An 18,689-nucleotide genomic window follows, 5' to 3' on the forward strand; every position below is an offset into this window, starting at 1 on the left:
AATGATGTTTATGTGTGTTTTTTTTCTTTATGTGTTGTTATTTATTTTTATTCTAATTTTTTGTAATGGAATTGTAGAGTATAATGTTTTCTTTTTCTTATTTTAGGATGTATTGGAGGTCCATTTTATTAGTTTTGTTGTTTCGTTATTATTTTTACTTAATTTTAGCTGTTGATTTTTTTATTTAATGACATATACCGTGTGTGTTTTTATTGATTTTGTTTTTTTTTCTTATTATTATTGGTAGAATTGCTTAATTGGATTGTCTATGTAACATAAAATAGGTACTTGGATTTGGAAGGACTGTTTTCTTTCTTGTTTTTACATACTTTCACTGTTGTTTATGAAATGTGATTTAAAAATGAAAATAATTGTTTTAAGAAAATTAAACAGTCCCTCTTCATAAAGCTAAGGAGCACAAATCATTGTTAGAAAGTAAGAATACTTGAAATATACAACAAAAACAAACAAAGATTCATAAGAAAATGAGTAAATAATTGAGAAGAAAGATCTTAGGAAAAAGAAAGCTGAAGACATACCAAAAGTAAATGAAAAAGATCAACAATGAATTAAGCTTCTCTTCTCGTTTCTCTACTTCTTCCTCTTTTCAATTATATTCTTCTTCTCACAAGTCCTTTTCTCCCACACCAGCAAATACGGTGAAACCACATATTCACCGGTAGGAGAACCAATTAGTAAGTTAAAAAGTTTGGAATGCCACTGTGCACACTATATAAATATACACCAAGAGTACATACCATGAGCTTTGGCGTCATTGTTGAATAGTTCCTTAATGAGCACTGTTTTCACAACACCAGCACCGTCAGAACGTCCAATCTCTCCTCCTCTTTGATAAGGAGAAAGGATAAACAACCTTATAAAAAAAGAGAAAGCAATAAATGTCGGCTTAGAACACGAAAGACAACACATGTGACTTATAGAAATAACGTGGAGGTGGTAACGTGATCTATCTTAATACCAGTAGCCAGAATCACTTGACCAATGGTGAAATCAAACAAAGATGGAGCATCTCTATGAAGGGTAAGTAATGGTCGGTTTCTGTTAGAGAATTCAAAGCGACAAGCTGTTAGAATCAATTGTCATGACAGGTCCATAGAAAGTAAGACATTGTTCAAGCATGGCTGTCACAGAACTCAACATTAACCTTTCATAGCAACAATAATTTTGTCTACAGTGATTAGCACACATCCTCATATTAACAAAAAAAAAAAAAAAAGATATCCACACCTATTCATTCACTAAAAAGCAAGAATATGTTAACTTTGAAAAGAACCCAACTCCAATCATCCATCTCAAAACCATAACAAGACTGATTTCACCAGACTTATCTAGAATTCTGAAATTGAAGTTGATAGATTATATACTATATGCTTGAAATTAAAACTGATACAAAAGGCTTCAGCTGAGAGAAGGAGGAAGCAAACCTCCTTATCGCCATAAAATATCAAAGTACTGCTTTTGAATAACATGACTAAAGTAGAGGAAGACATTGTAGATCATATACGAAGAGTGCTTTGTCAAATTCAACATCACGAAGTCGAAGTTCAATCCAACCATCCGATGATGAGAAAGCCAGTCTAAAAGAATCATTAATTTCAATTTCGACTTGAACTCCACCATCCGATGATGAGAAAGCCACTCTAAAAGAATTCGGTCCCTGTTCACATCCATTTCTCGAAGCTCAAACCCTCCTCAATCGACACCTTTAGATCATCCTCCACCCGACTCATTGAGTTTTTGTGCAAAAACCTCTGAGAAATCTTCAAATCCCCAGGCTCCGGATATGAACCTAGGGTTTGAGGTGACAATGAACCATGCCCTGAACTATTACTTTTTTAGCATCTTCTTCTGAGTATTTGCCTCCCCTGATGAATGCAAACAAAAAAATAAGAGATCGGTCGACGGATAAAGAGAAGAGGAAATCGATTAATAGCAAGAAGAATAAGAAATCGACTGATAGCAAGAGAACAATCAAAATAAATTGATACATCATCGAGCAGCGAAGAGAAAAATTATTGTGAGTCACCAAATATTGTGCTTAGTATTAATTGTTTTAATTTGATTGGGTATTCATTTTAATTAATGTGTCAATCTCTGCTTTCATACAAATTTTATTGTATTGATATACTATAATGATAAGGTTGTAAACTTGCCCATGAATAGCTTTGTTACTTACCCATCAAAGAATTGTGACCGAAAAAGGAAAGGTTTAACAGTTTGCTGGTCGTGCTGCAAACTTCAATAATCGATTTGCCAAAAGTATATATTATCCAACATATAGTTCTGCCGAGGAATTAGAACATGGTTTAAGATTTGAAGGGAATTTAGTCCAAGACATAGCCCCAAGACCTCTATCCTTCTGGACGTACAGTTCTGGTTTTCTTGTCTAAGAAAAAATAGTAGCTGTTGACTTTCAAACCCAATGCATCATGTGAAAATAAGCTCTCAACTCAACAGAAACCACCTATCTTTATTAGTGGATCAAAGTGGTAAGCATTATGAAACAAGTTTATTTTTGTTTGTCTTGGTGAGAATTGAGCATAAGGGTTGTTTCAAAAACAGTGTTTGAAGATATTTTTTCGTTGTTCAACATTTAAGGTGGGAGAGGTTGAGGCCATCACATGTTCCACTAAGCAATGTCCTTTGTAGGAAAAGCACTTTGGCATCACTTTATTTTTTGTTTGTTTTGGCGTTGTAAATGAAAATAGAGGATAATAATGGAATTAACGACGAACACAAAATGTGGGATATATTATTATTAAGCTTTTTGCATATCTCCATTTATCACATCAATTTATAAAGCTAACTCTTTTTAAGAAATCTCTAGGCTTCTTTCGTCATCACTTTCAATAATCTTTATAAGAAAATTTAAATATAGGTATCTAAAGCAAGCCTTATGGAGTTTTATCAGCCACTCAAATTCGAGGAGAAGCCTTATGGAGTTTTCACATCTCTAGTGGAAATTATGAATTTATCTTAGTGTGACGACGACAATAAGACTATTTTTTTTATTAATATAATAGGTTTGAACCGGAGTATCTTTTAAAAAAAATTACTTTATCTTATCAGTGTAATAACAAGAGAAAAGGGATATTTTAATTCTATATGTATCTCAGAAGATTAACTACATCTAGTTCTAGATGCTTTTAAACCCATAACAAGAAAGCCTTGGACTTTAGACTTATAATTACAAAAAGTTATCATTCGAAGATCCAGTTCTTAATCAATTTCATAAGAATCTTTGTAGGGGCAGTGTATTATTGAAATTTTGGCAGGTTATATGTGGTACTGTTTGTGGTTGACAACAACATATGTGAACTGTTTGTGATGTATGTATATATGGTGTATAAGACAAAATGATGGTGTAGCTCAGCAAACTAAAGAAATTAATAATGTACCATTGGCTGGGATAATTTTGGAGAAATGAAATAAAGAGAGTGTGACGTCGTAAGAATGTGGTGGGGAAGGGAAAGAGATTAAAGGGAAAAGATACCGAATCTTCTCTTGTGTTTTGCGACTTGGCCGGTTTCAATTATTTTTCACACCCACTAAAATTCATACTACATTTTAGGGAAATAATTTCAAGCAATATTGTACATTATTCCGATGGTTAAAGTTATAACTGAAATGAAAATATATTTATTTAAATTACCTTTAACTTAATGCAATTTTTTTTTTGTATTGTCAAAATCCACTTTTCTCGTGTTGAAGTACTTTAATCACATGACTCGTAAGTTTAGAACAGTTAGTTATTCTAAAGTCTAAATACGTTACTAAAACAAACGTGCTTGGTAAGTCAAAAGTATACACGAGAAACATGCACGTTACAATACATTTAGAAAACAATTTTGTTATTTTGTATTACTTTCGTGTAGTTGCAAGATATCTAATGGAAGAAACTTGTTAACATTTACTTTAAATAGTATGTAATCTAGTATAATTTGAGATGACAAATGATAGACTCATCATTAGCATGTAGAACTATGTGAATTTCTGTGGCGGATTCAGCCAAAGTTTGGAACAGGTGCAAAGAGAGCAAAAATTAGTTATAGAGGGGATTTGAACCCGTCACCTCTTGAATTAGACGGTGCATTCAATACCACTAGACCACAAATATCAATAATATTAATATAAAATCAAACAACTTTTATATTTCATCTGATGCAGTGCACCCCCTCCAATCTATGTGGGTCCGCCCTAATTTGCTATGTTCTTAGAAAATGTAATAGTATATAACTATATATTATTGATAAACTGATCACTAAATGGGACTTGCTATTTTTGACCGTTACTAGTCAAAACTGTTTTTACCCCCCGTTGTAGGAACTGTTGACGACAACCAATCGAGCTTATACGTGTTTCGAACTTTAAAATAGTAAGAAATAGCCTCGTGGCTTGGTGTAAATTATGAAGCAACTAAGCGACAAAAAGGACCGCCCGTACTAGCCCGTGAGATCCAAACACTACTTCTCTCACGCGCCTTTGTTGCATTATTTCAATATTCACTTAACATTGTGAAATTGTGACGTAAACTAGTATTTAAATGGCTGCTTATACATTCACTGTGTATGTGTATGTGTATAGTACAAAACCAACTAATTAGTTAAACAAATCGGTCTGGTTTGCTCGTTCCAAAGTCCAAAACTCCAAAACATGGACGCAAACCGATGTCTGTAAATTGTAATTGTAGACCAACCACAATGCAAATTGGAGAGTATAGAACACGCGGTGTAGCGAGCGTGTGTGTTGGGGGGAGTTAGCGAATAGTTCGTCGTATTAAAACACCACCACTAATTTATAATGTTCGCTTCGTCATATCTGACTAATACTCATTTAATTAAAACATTATTTTACTTTTTATTTGTATTTCAGTTAAATTTAAATAAAATTAAAAAAGGGTTTGTCGTACTATTCCCCTCTCCACTAGATTCCTATTAAAACCTCTGAGACAGAAAGAGGGGTTCCAATCTCATTTAAACAGAGAGAGAGAAGAGGCAGGAAGAGAAAGACATCTTTCTTTTGTTTCTGTCTGGATACACTACTTCCTCTGTCTCTGTCTCTGTCTCTGTCTCTGTTAAATCTCTCTCTGTCTTTTTTTTTTTTTTGAAGATGTAAAGATTTTTTTTTATAAGAGAATCGTCTCTTTGTTTTTCTCAATAGCTCTTTGTCTCTCCTCTCTCTCTCTCTCTCTCTCTCTCCACAAAATTTAAGCTTTTTTTTTTTACTTCTTTTGAAGTTCTTGAGGTAACGATTCTCACTACTCTCCCTCTTATAGTTTCTTACAATTCGATTCTGATTTTAATTTTCCTTCTTTCGAATTCCCTGGGCTTTTTGTCTGGAGAAAAAAAAAACCCAGAAAAGTTGTAAGATTTAGCTCAGTTGGGTAATATTTTAATTAATATTTGGCGATTCGCCAGAGTTTGAGAACGATTTGTATGGTTAAAATTTGATGTCGACGCACTTATTTATTATAAACTAATTGAAAAATTTTGATAGTAACAGAATCTTTTGTGTGTGTGTGTGTGAATCGATTAAAAAAGTTTTGTCTTAACTTCTTCAAGTGGTTGTTGTTGTCGATGATGTGGTGGCTGCTGCTTAGAGTAGTGTAATCAATCTTGTTGCAAGTTGCCTTATTGTCTGATGACCCTGTTCCGTTAAATATTTCTTTTTATTTTTATTTTATTCATTTATTGTTGTATGTATACAATAGTGTTTCGATTTGTAACGTTTTAGATTCCGTCTTTGACCAATAAATACGATATTTTCCTTCATAAAATTTTTGTTTATTACTACTACACTACTACTACTGTTCTTTTAACTATTTTTTTTTTTTTTTTATAACTCGGACAGCTACTTGTAAGTTCGTTTTAAGCATCAATTCGTTTATGCAAATAGAGAGAGAATCTCATGTCATGTCTTAGAAACGATCTTTTGAGTTTTGATTTTTTCAATACTAGGAGATCTTTTTGGAATCTATTCCTCTGTTTTTTTTTTCTCTTTGGTTGAGAAGGAGGACCAGAGACAAGTCTCTTGTTTTGTTTTGTCAGAGAATCTCTGTTTGTGGTCTCTCTTTATGAAAATCTTTTATCTCTATCTTCTTTAGATTCTGCTTCTTCTCTCGAGTTGTTTACTTAGTGGCCAAGATTCACTTATTTGACTCGACAAGCAAAATCTTCGAATATCTATCTTATCTTCTTCTTGCAACTTGTTGACAGACTTAAACGCTCTACTTTGAGTTTATTTGTTTGTTTTGTTACTTCTTCTTATCCCTTTTCCTGTTCTTTGTTGGTTAAACCACAGCACGTGTGAAGAGCTTTTAGTATCCAGAAGATCTTGCTTTACTAAATGGCTAAAGTTTATTGGCCCTATTTTGATCCTGAATACGAGAACTTGAGCACCAGAATCAATCCTCCAAGGTAACAATGATTACATTTCACACTTAAAAGAGCCATTGATGCTGTTTCCAAGAAGCTCATACTACTTTTCTATGTTATTGCAGTGTTTCTATAGATAACACTAGCTGCAAAGAATGCACTCTTGTCAAGGTAAGCATCTATCTTCTTTCTCTGATTTTTAATCGATTTGATGATTTTAACTGAGATTTTGATGCATGTGAGACTATTATTTGATAGGTTGACAGTATGAACAAACCTGGAATACTACTGGAAGTTGTGCAAGTCCTAACTGATCTTGATCTTACAATCACTAAAGCTTATATCTCTTCTGATGGTGGATGGTTCATGGACGGTAATAATGTTTTGCACATTTCTATATTCACAACTCTTTTTTTTTATTAATAAAACTTACTAATTTATTCCATTTTCACATCTTATAGTTTTCCATGTCACTAATCAACAAGGAAACAAGGTTACTGATAGCAAAACCATCGATTACATTGAGAAGGTAATATACATGAAACCACTAAATGTATGTTTAGTTTGTATTGTGTATGCAGATGATTTGCTATTACCTTATATCTGATTCTTGTTTTTTTTTTTTTTCTTTTCTTTGAAAAGGTGTTAGGACCAAAGGGTCATGCTTCGGCTTCACAAAACACTTGGCCTGGTAAAAGAGTCGGTGTCCACTCATTAGGCGACCACACATCGATAGAGATTATTGCTCGTGATCGTCCTGGTCTCTTGTCTGAGGTCTCAGCCGTACTAGCAGACCTCAACTTCAACGTGGTGGCGGCTGAAGCATGGACTCACAACCGTAGGATCGCGTGTGTCCTCTATGTGAATGATAATGCAACATCTACAGCGGTCGATGATCCAGAAAGACTGTCTGCCATGGAAGAACAGCTCAACAACGTGCTGCGTGGGTGTGAACAAGAAGATGAGAAATTTGCTCGGACGAGTCTCTCCATTGGGTCGACTCACGTTGACCGTAGGCTCCATCAGATGTTTTTTGCTGATAAAGACTATGAAGCAGTGACCAAGCTTGATGATTCCGCTTCTCCTGGACTTGACCGCAAAATAACGGTTGAGCATTGCGAAGAGAAAGGTTACTCTGTGATAAATGTGAGCTGCGAGGATCGACCTAAGCTCATGTTCGATATTGTATGCACGCTTACGGATATGCAATACATTGTGTTTCACGCCACGATTTCATCGAGGGGATCTCATGCTTCTCAGGAGTATTTCATCAGACACAAAGATGGTTGCACTCTTGAATCAGAAGGAGAAAAAGAAAGAGTTGTCAAATGTCTAGAAGCCGCAATCCATAGAAGAGTCAGCGAGGTAAATAAACACATATTCATGATGCATGTTTCTTGCATTAGAAGCAAAAGCAACGATTTCTTAAGTTATCGTCTAAAATACAATTCTAGGGTTGGAGTTTGGAGCTCTGTGCAAAGGACAGAGTTGGATTACTGTCGGAAGTGACAAGGATTCTGAGAGAGCACGGGCTATCAGTGTCGAGAGCTGGTGTGACAACAGTAGGAGAACAAGCGGTCAACGTTTTCTATGTGAGAGATGCTTCAGGGAATCCAGTGGACGTGAAGACGATCGAGGCGTTGCGGGGAGAGATCGGACACAGTATGATGATTGACGTCAAGAATAAAGTTCCGAGCAGAAAATGGAAAGAAGAAGGTCAAGCTGGAACAGGAGGAGGATGGGCCAAAACCAGTTTCTTCTTTGGGAATTTGCTGGAGAAGATACTGCCGTGAGATGAAAGGTAACTTACAAAATCAATTACATTGTGTGGATAAATGTACTGTAAAATGTGTATTATGTGATCTAGATGGCCTTGGTGGTTTACCCAAAATCAAACCGAACCAAAACCGGTTTTCGGTTACTTTAGTCATACTGTGACCGGGAAATGAACATGTCTATAAAAAGAATAATATGCAACTTTTCCTATTGGAAGGCTTGCTTTTGTCTATGTAATATCAATCCTTCTTGTTATCTTATTATCTTTGGCCAATGTTAAATATCCTTCTTGTTAAGAATTTTGTTTGACTTCTTTGATTATAGTGGAATGATATATATATAATAGTTATTTTTAGAGGCCTTGTATAGGTGTATGTTGTAATCTTTTATCAATTTGACTTAGTTCAAAATTGAAATAAAGTTTAATAAATCAATAAAATAGACTTGAATTTGGCCAAAATAGGTCCTTGAATTAGGGAGAGGGCCAATGCAAAGTAGATGTGAAAAAGTCGAAAAGCAATAAAAGAAAACGGCATGGAGTGCGGCCTCGGGTAAGGAGGGCAAGGCTAACAACAGCTAGCTCTCTCTACATATGCACGACACTAAGAAAAAAAGTAAACGGCTTGATGTTTCCATGTCATTCAAATGATATTATTTCATGTGTTTAAGCAATACTTAAATATTAAACTAAATTAACCAATATTTTGAAACCCGATCCGGATTATGAACCGGACTAGATCTCGAGTCACCGGATTATCGGATCAATCGGGTTCGACCACGGGTCAATTGAGTATAATATGTTTAATATATTTATATAAAATAAATATTTTTAAAAATATTATAAAAAAGAATATCATGTTTAACAAAGTATAAAGTTTAATAATAATAATAAAATAATTAAATTTTTTAAATCCAAATAAAAAAATAAAAAACACTAATAAAACATATTCAAAAATAACCAACTGTTCTTATCCAAAGTTCGAGAGATGACAAAGAAGTTGAAGACGAGAACTGTATCGTGAGTAATGTGTTACCATCTAAGCTCTAAACAAATAAAATGTTCTAAAAGTAATTGAAACTGTGAATCTCTATACATTTTTTCAAAAATCAAGTAGATTTTTTTGAACCGCTAACCGGCTGGGTCAACCGGTTCACCGGATCATGGGTTAATAGTAGTTTTTTCTAGGTTTTGCCGGTTTTATTACTATCGGTTATTAGCACTATACCCGAACCGGTAAAGTTTCTGGGTTGCAGGTTAACCGGTCGGACAGGCCGGTCCGGGCGTGAAAACATTGAAATTAACTCGTTGCGTGATCTTACAATAAAAAATAGAAGAATAAACTCGTTGTCGCAGAAACAATCAATACAACTTATGTTTTAAAAATATACAATTTGCGTATTGCTTATTTTAGATCAAATTGTGTATAAATTAATTTAGTAAATATAATAATGTTAGTACTTTACTTAGTGGCTTTGTGCTCTAATTTATAATCTTTCAAGAAAACGCACCGTCGAATTGATGTTAAAAATTTCTTTTATGGGTGATTTAACAAATTTGGATATAATTATTTTCTGTTGTTGACATGTCGAAACAATCAAATGTAGGATAGATTCATCAAAATATCCATTCGTAGACTTATGGTAAACATATTATAGACTAATCAAAACCATCACTTGACTTCACCTTACAAAGACAGTTATCATAGTACGTATAAGTTCTTTATTAAACTTTAAAAGCTTATAATTCAAAATCAATTAGCAATAGTGAGTTCTTTTGTTTATAGGGGTTATAGTATATGAGATTTCTAACAATCCTAAGTCCTAACTAATCAAAAGAACTAACAATACGTACTAGATTATCATGATATGGCTAAAACTTGATTAAAAACAATAACTTATCATCATCATCACTCTCGTAGTCATTATCATAGAACTAATTAGATGTTAGTCAATTCATGGGGTTACCGGAGGTGGAGGAGTGAAGATTTGGTAGGAAGTTATCCCATTAGAGCAATTAAACGTGGCCACCAACCCAAAGGCCTCATTATCTCCAAAGGTGTTTATACAAGTAGCGTTCTGTTCTTTGAGATAGATATATCTCCATAACTTTATATGTCAAGGTGCATTATATTTCCTGGTTTATGCAACGTTCTAGAATTTGCACTCCGACAAAAATCCCTACAGTCCTACAAGATCACATATTGGACACGTCGGAACAATCATATGATAATAAAAAAATCTATTTTATAATATGCTTAGGGCTTGGCATCTTCCTATTATATACGAAACGAGCAACGTAGGATGTGAGAAAAAAAGGTTTATTTATCTATCATCTTCATACTTTTTTCCTTAATATTCTTAATCTAAACTAAATAGTGATATTTCTTTGGACGGTATCCCTCGACTCGTTAACGGTCCCCCTTAAAAAACAGAAGTGGAGTTTATTACTGCATTATTATTATATGCGACTTCGGCTTCAGTTTTTTAAATCAAATACTTACACGTTCTCAAATTTTCAAGAATCAGTTTGCGTACATAATTATATTAACCATTTCCTATTCGATTACTTAAATTTTCTGATATTAAAACTATGATTAATTATGAAAACAAAAATAAACATAGAAGAAGAAGAGTCGAATTTTGGAAATCGAATTAGAGCATCAAACTGTTGTAATGTGTATCTATATCTCCCTGTCAATTATAGACACGTGGCAAATCACGTGGCAAATCACGTGGCATATAGTCATTATTACCCGTACGTTAACTCTTTGCCTCTTTCTCTTTTATATACAGAAAAAAAAAAAAGTCTTTTTATGTTATTGTCTTCTTCTTATCTCTTTTGACTACCTAAAAAAAGAGCTTTTCAAAAAGATAACGGATTAGTAGTAAACTAGTAATAATAATTCGACGGAGGAGAAGAAACCCAGAAAAGAGGCACGAAGAACACTAAACTAATTTTGAGGTATGACATAAGTTGTAAAGTTTCGATCTTTTTTATTGGTTTAATTCATTCAAATTAAGCTTTAATTATGGCTTTTGTTTATTAATGATGTCAAAAAAAAAAAAGAGTTACATAAGAAGACATTAATATTGTTTGCTGCGTTTTAGTTTAGTTTTAGAGTTAAAAGACCCTTTAAAAAAAAATCTTTTTGTCCTAATTTTCAATTCTTATTTTCCGACATTTGTCTTAAGTCTTTTGAGATATTTATTTATCCTCTTTCTCTGTCTCTCTTAATTCTCTGATCTTTGTGGTGAATTAGTTAGAAAATCAAAGAAACCGCTTAAAATAAAAGATGGTGAGCGAAGGAGAAACAAGAAAAGAACTTAGCAGATGCTTCGAGAAGATGAAGATGGAAGGGTATGTGATCTCTGAGTGGAAAGATATCCCCGTGGAGCTTCTTATGAGGATCCTTAGCCTTGTTGATGATGATCGCACTGTGATCATTGCTTCTGGTATCTGTAGTGGCTGGAGAGATGCTGTTTCCCTTGCCCTTACTCGTCTCTCTCTCTCTTGGTATGTCTCTAGCCTTCTTCTTCTTCTCTGCTTTTGTCTTTGTTTCATTGTGTTTATGTATGATTGATTCTGTTATGATGATGTTTGAATTAGAAGATACTTATATGTGGAAAAGTGTTTTGGGGTTAATATAAAGGTTGAACCTTTTTGCCTATCTTCGTCAATTCAGGATGAATATTCATATAGATAAGGGTCATGGGGTTGGTGATTGAAAGAGTCAAACTTTTTTTGATTTGATCAGATTTTTGTTATGAGGATAGTTTCTGGATGATGGTTTCAGTTTGATGATTGGTTCCAATTTTGTATCAGATACTACTAGGAGGAGAGTTTTTGATTTTTGTGTGTATTTGTTGTTTGTTATACAGGTGCAAGAAGAATATGAACAGTTTGGTTCTTTCTCTTGCTCCTAAATTCGTGAAGCTTCAGACTTTAGTACTGAGACAGGACAAACCTCAGCTTGAGGACAACGCGGTAGAAGCCATAGCAAATCACTGCCACGAGCTACAAGATTTGGACTTGAGCAAAAGCTTGAAACTTACTGACCGTTCCCTCTACTCTCTTGCTCGTGGTTGCACTAGCCTCACTAAACTCAACCTTAGCGGATGCACTTCGTTCAGCGACACTGCTCTTGCGCATTTGACAAGATTTTGTCGGAAGCTTAAAATTCTGAATCTTTGTGGTTGTGTGGAAGCTGTATCTGACAATGCATTGCAGGTGCCTTTTTTTAACATTCCACTCTTTAGTGTCATCACCATTCTATTTCAATTTGTATCGATCATCGAACAATTCGTCATCTGTTGTGCAGGCTATTGGAGAAAACTGCAATCAGTTGCAGTCACTAAACTTGGGATGGTGTGAGAATATAAGTGATGATGGAGTTATGAGTTTAGCTTATGGCTGTCCTGATCTCAGAACTCTTGATCTTTGTGGCTGTGTATTAATTACAGGTAAACCTTTTAAACTTTACAAAACCCGAATCACAAAGTTTTTGTTTTCTGCTCTTAAACATTTATTCTTGTTGTTGCAGATGAGAGTGTTGTGGCTTTGGCAAACCGGTGTGTACACTTGAGGTCATTGGGGTTATACTACTGCAGAAACATTACAGACAGAGCGATGTACTCCTTGGCACAAAGCGGAGTCAAGAACAAGCACGAGATGTGGCGAGCAGTGAAGAAAGGAAAATTCGATGAAGAAGGACTAAGAAGCCTTAACATTAGCCAATGCACTTACCTCACACCTTCAGCGGTTCAAGCGGTATGCGATACATTCCCGGCACTCCACACTTGTTCAGGCAGGCATTCACTTGTCATGAGCGGTTGTCTCCACTTACAATCAGTTCACTGTGCCTGTATCCCCCAGTCTCACCAAACCCACACCGCTTTCCCTCACCCGGCTCACTGAACCGTTGTGTAAGCCAGAAGGTCTTCTCTTTGGTTTGCGTGTACATATAAAAAAAAAAAAAGCCTATGACGTTAATAAAAAAAGCTTCTTTGAGTTTACTTCTTTTGATGCAAAATCTCAGGATTTTAACATTACACACATTATAGCAATCTTGTAATGATTGCCAAAAACTTATATCTAACAATTTGTTAAGTTTGGTCCAACACCTAATCATCAGCGTTAACGAATAACTTCAAATAAGACAGAGGTTGCATCACACATTCACATGTAATGACAGTAACAACTTTACATAATCAAGAATCTAAACCTTGGTTTAACTATTACATATTGTTCCTTCACTTGTAGCTTTTCAGTGCTTTTTGTAAAAAAAAAAAAAAAAAAAAAACAAATAATCATAAATAGCGAAATAATTAAAAAAAAATTATTGATCGAGGAATTTAAACTTTAAATCGTTTTATGAAACAGAGGCTTAATATTTTTACGGACCATGGAAGTAGAGTGTCGGCGTTATTACGTCCGTCTTCTTCAATCATGCAGCAACAGAAATCGCGAAACTTTATGGAGACAAACCCATGGATTGTTCTTGAAGAAGGGTTTTATCAGCTCAATTGTCATCGTTGCTAACCATCTCCTCCAGATATACTCGCGGAGTGGCAATATGGGAACTGCGCGGAACTTGTTCGACGAAATGCCTGAGAGAAACTATTTCTCCTGGAACACTATGATTGAAGGGTATATCAATTCTGGGGAAAAGGGAACGTCTTTGAGGTTTTTTGATACGATGCCAGAAAGGGAGGGGTACTCTTGGAACTTGGTTGTTTCCGGTTTTGCAAAGGCTGGGGAGCTAGGTGTTGCTCGGAGGTTATTCAATGCCATGCCGGTGAAAGATGCTGTGACTTTGAACTCTCTGCTTCATGGATATATTCTTAACGGTTATGCAGAGGAAGCTCTGAGGCTGTTTAAAGAATTGAAATTTAGCGGTGATGCGATCATAATGACTACAGTTCTCAAGGCATGTGCTATGTTGGAAGCTTTGAAAAGTGGGAAGCAGATACATGCTCGGATTATGATCAGCGGTGCTGAATTTGACTCGAAGATGAATAGTTCTTTAGTTAATTTGTATGCAAAGTGTGGTGAGTGGAGAATGGCGAGTGTTATGATGGATCAGATTGGGGAACCTGATGACCATTCTCTATCTGCTTTAGTTTCAGGTTATGCAAATTGTGGGAGAGTGAATGAGTCTAGAAGAGTTTTTGATAGGAAAAGTGATAGATGTGTAATTCTATGGAACTCTATGATTTCAGGTTATGTTGCCAACAATATGAAATTGGAGGCATTAGTTCTTTACAACGAGATGAGGAAAGAAACCAGAGAAGATTCTCGTACGCTGGCAGCTGTTATAAACGCTTGCATCGGTTTGGGGTTCCTAGAGACTGGTAAACAAATGCATTGTCATGCTTGTAAATTTGGGTTAATTAACGACGTTGTTGTAGCTAGCACTTTGCTTGACATGTACTCCAAGTGTGGAAGTCCAATGGAAGCTTGCAAAATTTTCAGTGAGGTTGAAACCTATGACACAATCTTACTGAATAATATGATCAATGTATATTTCAGCTGCGGAAGATTTGATGATGCAAAACGGGTGTTTGAGAGAATTGAAAATAAGAGTTTGATTTCTTGGAACTCAATGATCAACGGATTCAGTCAAAATGGTTGTCCAGTTGAAACTTTGGAGTATTTCCGCCGAATGCACAAGCTGGATTTGCCCACAGATGAGGTTAGCCTCTCCAGTGTCATTAGTGCTTGTGCAAGCATTTCTTCTCTCGAACTCGGTGAGCAGGTTTTTGCGAGGGCAACCGTTGTTGGTCTTGACTCTGATCAAGTAGTATCATCCTCTCTAGTTGATCTCTACTGCAAGTGTGGATTCGTTGAGCATGGCAGGAGCGTTTTTGACACTATGGTGAAAACAGATGAAGTATCATGGAACTCAATGATATCAGGTTATGCTACAAATGGTCTTGGATTTGAAGCGATTGATTTGTTCAAGAAAATGAATGTTGCTGGTATAAAACCCACCCGGATCACCTTTATGGTAGTTCTAACAGCGTACAATTACTGTGGTTTAGTGGAAGAAGGAAGGAAATTTTTTGAGGCTATGAAGTTGGATCATGGTTTTTTTCCAGATAAAGAGCATTTTTCATGTATGGTTGACCTTTTGGCTCGTGCTGGTTACGTGAAAGAAGCCTTAAATCTTGTAGAAGAGATGCCTTTCGAAGCGGATGCAAGCATGTGGTCATCTGTCCTAAGAGGATGTGTAGCAAATGGACATAAATCCATGGGAAAGAAAGTTGCTGAGAAGATTATAGAGCTTGAACCTGAGAACTCAGTTGCTTATGTGCAGTTGTCCGCCATATTTGCAACCTCTGGAGATTGGGAAAGCTCGGGGCTTGTAAGAAAATTGATGAGAGAGAAGAATGTGACAAAGAATCCAGGTTCTAGTTGGGCTGATTGTTGAATACTCAGTTTGAGTGGTGTTAATACCACCGAGAGAAGCAAAACGACAAGTCAAGTTTGAGTAAAAAGAAATGGAGTGAGGAGTTTGAAACGAAATAAACAAAACTTACTATCACTTGAAGTTTGATGAACGTAAGTATTTCATATTTTTATCCATCCTGGAAAATTTCGTTTATCTGCTTCGCTGTGAATTGATAGGTATGCTTTGTTTTCTGATCTGTTTCTGCAGTAGTCTGATCGCATTGTGCACTACATGGTCTATACATTGAGATATGAGACAGAGGAACTGTGCTACTTGAGCTAGAGAACATTAGCGTGATGGTGACTTTTTACAGGTTGATAGAGAAATCAAAGATCTGCAACTAGACGTTTCCACTAGCAAACTACATAGCACCATTGATTCTTTTGTTGAGCTAGAGACGCATGGTTTCACCGTGAAACTTTCACTTTACACCACCTCAATCAGAAATCACGGTTTGGTGTTTGAAGATGAAGTGGTTGAGTTGGAATGCCAGATCTCCAAGAGTACAGGGTAAAGAAGGAAACTTACAACAAAACAGTATAGCAAATAGCAAGCTTGTAATGATTACAAAACACGATTTTTTTCTTCTTTTTAAGGAAAAACTTATTTTAACAATTTGTTAAGTTTGATCCATCAACTATCATCATTACAGATATTTATAAAGAATTAATAACTTAAGAGGATGCATCACATTCAACATGTGAGACCCATCAATTGCAATGTGAGTGTGGTATTGATCATTTGCCTTTGTATACAATTTCATCATCGTCTACATCGAATGCTGGATTGCAGAGACATCTGAAGAGTCTACCAATCCCCTGTAAAATAATGTCCAATCAAGAATCTAAATCTCAGCTTATCTTATTCCATTATCACTGATCATAGAAATGACTTAAAAGTGAAAATCATATTTGACCTGAGTGAGCAGAGGAGTTCTATATGAAAGTGGTTGTGAAGAATCGTCATCGCTGCTACTGTCATCATCGTCGTCGCTGTCTTCATCTTCTCTTTTTGATGTTGAACCGTTCCTTGATTGTTTTTCTTGCTACCCAAGCCACACCAATCTTGAATCAGCACAAAAAAAAAAAAAAACAGAACAGATTATGTGATATGATTTAACTGATTTATGTTATTAAAAACCTGGAAGATCTTCCCAAGAATCTTGAGAGCCATTGCTCTAGACTTAAGCTCCTCCTTTCTTAAGTTGTTATCGCGCAAAACCTAACAAATTTTTATTTCAAGAATCATATCTTATGTCTCAGATCCAAATATAAGCAGAAAAAGAACCAAAGAACTCACCATCTGACACACATGTAACAGAGTCACTTCAATGTCGACCACATTGAGTTTCCACAGAGAACCCATCAGTGTTTCTTTGTTGGACTGAATATGAGACTCCAAATCATTAGCTGTACTAGTCCCATCTTTCTTGAGTCTCCGGTTACTCTCTTCTTGAAGCTGAAGTAACTGAAAAGCTCCTTTGGCTGCACTGATCTGTGATTTCCAAGAATGACCTTTGTTCCTAACCCATTCAGCTACAAATGGAACTCCTAAGTAAAGAGCTCTCTTCCCAAGTTCTTGAGCTGCTTGTCTTGTGTATACATATCCAATTGTATGCAACATATCCGCTCCAAAAGCTTCATTCACAAGAAGAATTCAATTCAAAAATGCAAAGATTGTAAAACTGAAAGAAAGAGAAGGTAAGGAGACAAGACAATGCCTGCATCTGATAATCTCTTGGCTTCAGATTCTGCGCGGTGTATGAATCCTTCTTTGTCTCCATTGACGTATTGACTCAGAAAATCTTTGAGAAATCTTGCGAGGTTTTCTTCTCTTTCTTTTTGAACAGCCTACAAAGAAAGAGAAGAGTCTTTGTTTATGTAAGATGATCAGATCAAGAAGATTGATATATTAGTTATAACATATGGTTTTTGATTTGCCTTTAATTTGTCATGAAACTGATCAGGGGATTCAATTTCAGAGGCCATCTGTGTGGAAGCCATTGATGCAACAGCTAAGTGGCCGATATAATCCTCGAATAGTTCACTTCCAAAGAGAAGAGCGAAAACAGCCGTTGGATCAACCATTGTTTCTCTGATTGTTCAAAGAAAACCATTAAACATTGTCAGAGAAAGAAGAGAGAAACACATACAATCTTTACTCAAACAAAACATTACTTGGGAGCTGAGAACTTTCCAGTCCGATCATACGCTTCACGATGAACAGGATCACTTAGAACTTGGTAAGCTTCACCAAGAACCTGTCTTCGAGAAGAAAAGAAAATTCCTTGATTTGATCAAATAAATAAAAACATGAAAAGCAAATGACATTAAACGAATCTTTAACTTGCCTGAAACTTTTCAGCAGCCAGAGGATCACCTTGATTCTTATCAGGATGAACTTGTCTTGCCTAAAAGATCTAAGAATCAGTCCTCCAAAACAGAGAAAAAACTCACAGATCTAATGAAAACTTCAAAAGAATAAAGAGATAAGAAGCAAACCTTGATATAATAAGCCTTGCGAATCTCTTCCTCAGAAGCAGAGGGAGTGACACCAAGAACATCATAGTACACTGTTTCCTTCACCATGATCAGATCAAAAGATGTCAAAAGAGTTTGAGAAAGAACAAAGATGTGATAGATTGGGTAGATAAGAAAAGAAAAGGTTGGTTTGGTGTTTGGTGTGTGTGAAGAAGCCTTTAGGAGAGATGTGGGGAAGAAGAAGTACACAAAAGGGTTCTTGATCTGGTTGAAGAAGCAGAAAAGAAAAAAAAGTGATAGGCTTTACAGTTATGATGCACTTTTTTCCTAATATACTACTAATTGCGCCGCTTTTGAGCGGGACTACAAAAAACATCACTCTCTCTTTTTAACTGTCTACTCAGTGCTTTCTATCATTCAGTTTCATGTCTCTTTTTGCTTATTCTCCATTTCTAAGATACTACTTTTTAGACAATAATTAGACATGTCACTTAGATCTAGAGACTGATGCAAGATAGTTAAATATAGCTAATGAGTTGTATTGCTATGAATAAATTTGAATACAGTTAGATATTTTTCCCAAACCC

General features: G+C 35.5%; 4 protein-coding genes and 1 long non-coding RNA gene across 10 annotated transcripts; 3 read left to right on the forward strand and 2 right to left on the reverse strand.

Moving 5' to 3' along the window:
* Positions 1–354: 354 nt before the first annotated feature.
* On the reverse strand, positions 355–2,581 carry LOC104702469 (uncharacterized). Of its 2 annotated transcripts, none has more exons than XR_015560864.1 (5): positions 2,198–2,581; positions 1,446–1,886; positions 980–1,059; positions 759–874; positions 355–634 (listed from the first exon to the last, which is right to left on the reverse strand). It is a non-coding gene; the product is annotated as an uncharacterized LOC104702469 (long non-coding RNA). The 2 variants fall into 2 exon arrangements; XR_015560865.1 differs by lacking the exon at positions 2,198–2,581 and adding an exon at positions 2,010–2,110.
* Positions 2,582–4,832: 2,251 nt separating this feature from the next.
* LOC104751596 (ACT domain-containing protein ACR3) lies at positions 4,833–8,431 on the forward strand. Of its 2 annotated transcripts, none has more exons than XM_087459351.1 (7): positions 4,833–5,265; positions 6,322–6,437; positions 6,521–6,566; positions 6,654–6,768; positions 6,857–6,924; positions 7,038–7,760; positions 7,850–8,431. In XM_087459351.1, exons 2-7 carry the CDS (start codon positions 6,367–6,369, stop codon positions 8,186–8,188), a joined length of 1,362 nt encoding a protein of 453 aa, XP_087315477.1. In that variant the 5' UTR covers positions 4,833–5,265; positions 6,322–6,366; the 3' UTR covers positions 8,189–8,431. The 2 variants fall into 2 exon arrangements, with proteins under 2 accessions (XP_087315477.1, XP_087315478.1); XM_087459352.1 differs by lacking the exon at positions 4,833–5,265 and adding an exon at positions 5,753–5,877.
* A 1,935-nt stretch (positions 8,432–10,366) lies between these two features.
* LOC104702471 (F-box protein SKP2B) lies at positions 10,367–13,184 on the forward strand. The gene is made up of 5 exons (XM_010418324.3): positions 10,367–11,133; positions 11,432–11,685; positions 12,051–12,399; positions 12,491–12,632; positions 12,713–13,184. Exons 2-5 carry the CDS (start codon positions 11,465–11,467, stop codon positions 13,084–13,086), a joined length of 1,086 nt encoding a protein of 361 aa, XP_010416626.2. The 5' UTR covers positions 10,367–11,133; positions 11,432–11,464; the 3' UTR covers positions 13,087–13,184.
* Positions 13,185–13,361: 177 nt separating this feature from the next.
* LOC104702473 (putative pentatricopeptide repeat-containing protein At1g77010, mitochondrial) lies at positions 13,362–16,297 on the forward strand. Of its 3 annotated transcripts, XM_087459355.1 has the most exons (4): positions 13,441–14,297; positions 14,391–14,522; positions 14,701–15,732; positions 15,830–16,297. In XM_087459355.1, the coding sequence occupies exons 1-3, from the start codon at positions 13,574–13,576 to the stop codon at positions 14,757–14,759; spliced, it is 915 nt and encodes a 304-aa protein (XP_087315481.1). In that variant the 5' UTR covers positions 13,441–13,573; the 3' UTR covers positions 14,760–15,732; positions 15,830–16,297. The 3 variants fall into 3 exon arrangements, with proteins under 3 accessions (XP_087315480.1, XP_087315479.1, XP_087315481.1); XM_087459354.1 differs by having other exon boundaries at positions 13,362–14,297; positions 14,391–15,732; XM_087459353.1 differs by having other exon boundaries at positions 13,438–15,732.
* LOC104702472 (chaperone protein dnaJ 10-like) lies at positions 16,184–18,396 on the reverse strand. Of its 2 annotated transcripts, none has more exons than XM_087459356.1 (9): positions 18,124–18,396; positions 17,973–18,032; positions 17,800–17,882; positions 17,563–17,716; positions 17,343–17,472; positions 16,922–17,259; positions 16,763–16,843; positions 16,539–16,663; positions 16,184–16,440 (listed from the first exon to the last, which is right to left on the reverse strand). In XM_087459356.1, exons 1-9 carry the CDS (start codon positions 18,208–18,210, stop codon positions 16,392–16,394), a joined length of 1,107 nt encoding a protein of 368 aa, XP_087315482.1. In that variant the 5' UTR covers positions 18,211–18,396; the 3' UTR covers positions 16,184–16,391. The 2 variants fall into 2 exon arrangements, with proteins under 2 accessions (XP_087315482.1, XP_010416627.1); XM_010418325.2 differs by having other exon boundaries at positions 16,539–16,667; positions 18,124–18,384.
* Between the last annotated feature and the right edge of the window lie 293 nt (positions 18,397–18,689).

The sequence above is a fragment of the Camelina sativa genome, chromosome 7 (assembly GCF_030686135.1).
Source record: "Camelina sativa cultivar CO46 ecotype springtype chromosome 7, ASM3068613v1".
NCBI lineage: Eukaryota > Viridiplantae > Streptophyta > Magnoliopsida > Brassicales > Brassicaceae > Camelina > Camelina sativa.

Bases quoted from the DNA above. Each gene is read 5' to 3' on its own strand.
- LOC104751596 (XM_087459351.1), top strand. From the start codon at position 6,367: ATGGCTAAAGTTTATTGGCCCTATTTTGATCCTGAATACGAGAACTTG. The intron at 6,438-6,520 runs GTAACAATGATT...ATGTTATTGCAG, and splicing joins ACCAGAATCAATCCTCCAAG to TGTTTCTATAGATAACACTA. The intron at 7,761-7,849 runs GTAAATAAACAC...ATACAATTCTAG, and splicing joins TCCATAGAAGAGTCAGCGAG to GGTTGGAGTTTGGAGCTCTG.
- LOC104702471 (XM_010418324.3), top strand. From the start codon at position 11,465: ATGGTGAGCGAAGGAGAAACAAGAAAAGAACTTAGCAGATGCTTCGAG. The intron at 12,400-12,490 runs GTGCCTTTTTTT...TCTGTTGTGCAG, and splicing joins TATCTGACAATGCATTGCAG to GCTATTGGAGAAAACTGCAA. The intron at 12,633-12,712 runs GTAAACCTTTTA...TTGTTGTTGCAG, and splicing joins TGGCTGTGTATTAATTACAG to ATGAGAGTGTTGTGGCTTTG.
- LOC104702472 (XM_010418325.2), bottom strand. From the start codon at position 18,210: ATGGTGAAGGAAACAGTGTACTATGATGTTCTTGGTGTCACTCCCTCT. The intron at 17,473-17,562 runs GCAAATCAAAAA...CTTTCTTTGTAG, and splicing joins AGTTTCATGACAAATTAAAG to GCTGTTCAAAAAGAAAGAGA. The intron at 16,441-16,538 runs GTCAAATATGAT...ATTATTTTACAG, and splicing joins GAACTCCTCTGCTCACTCAG to GGGATTGGTAGACTCTTCAG.
- LOC104702473 (XM_087459353.1), top strand. From the start codon at position 13,574: ATGGAAGTAGAGTGTCGGCGTTATTACGTCCGTCTTCTTCAATCATGC.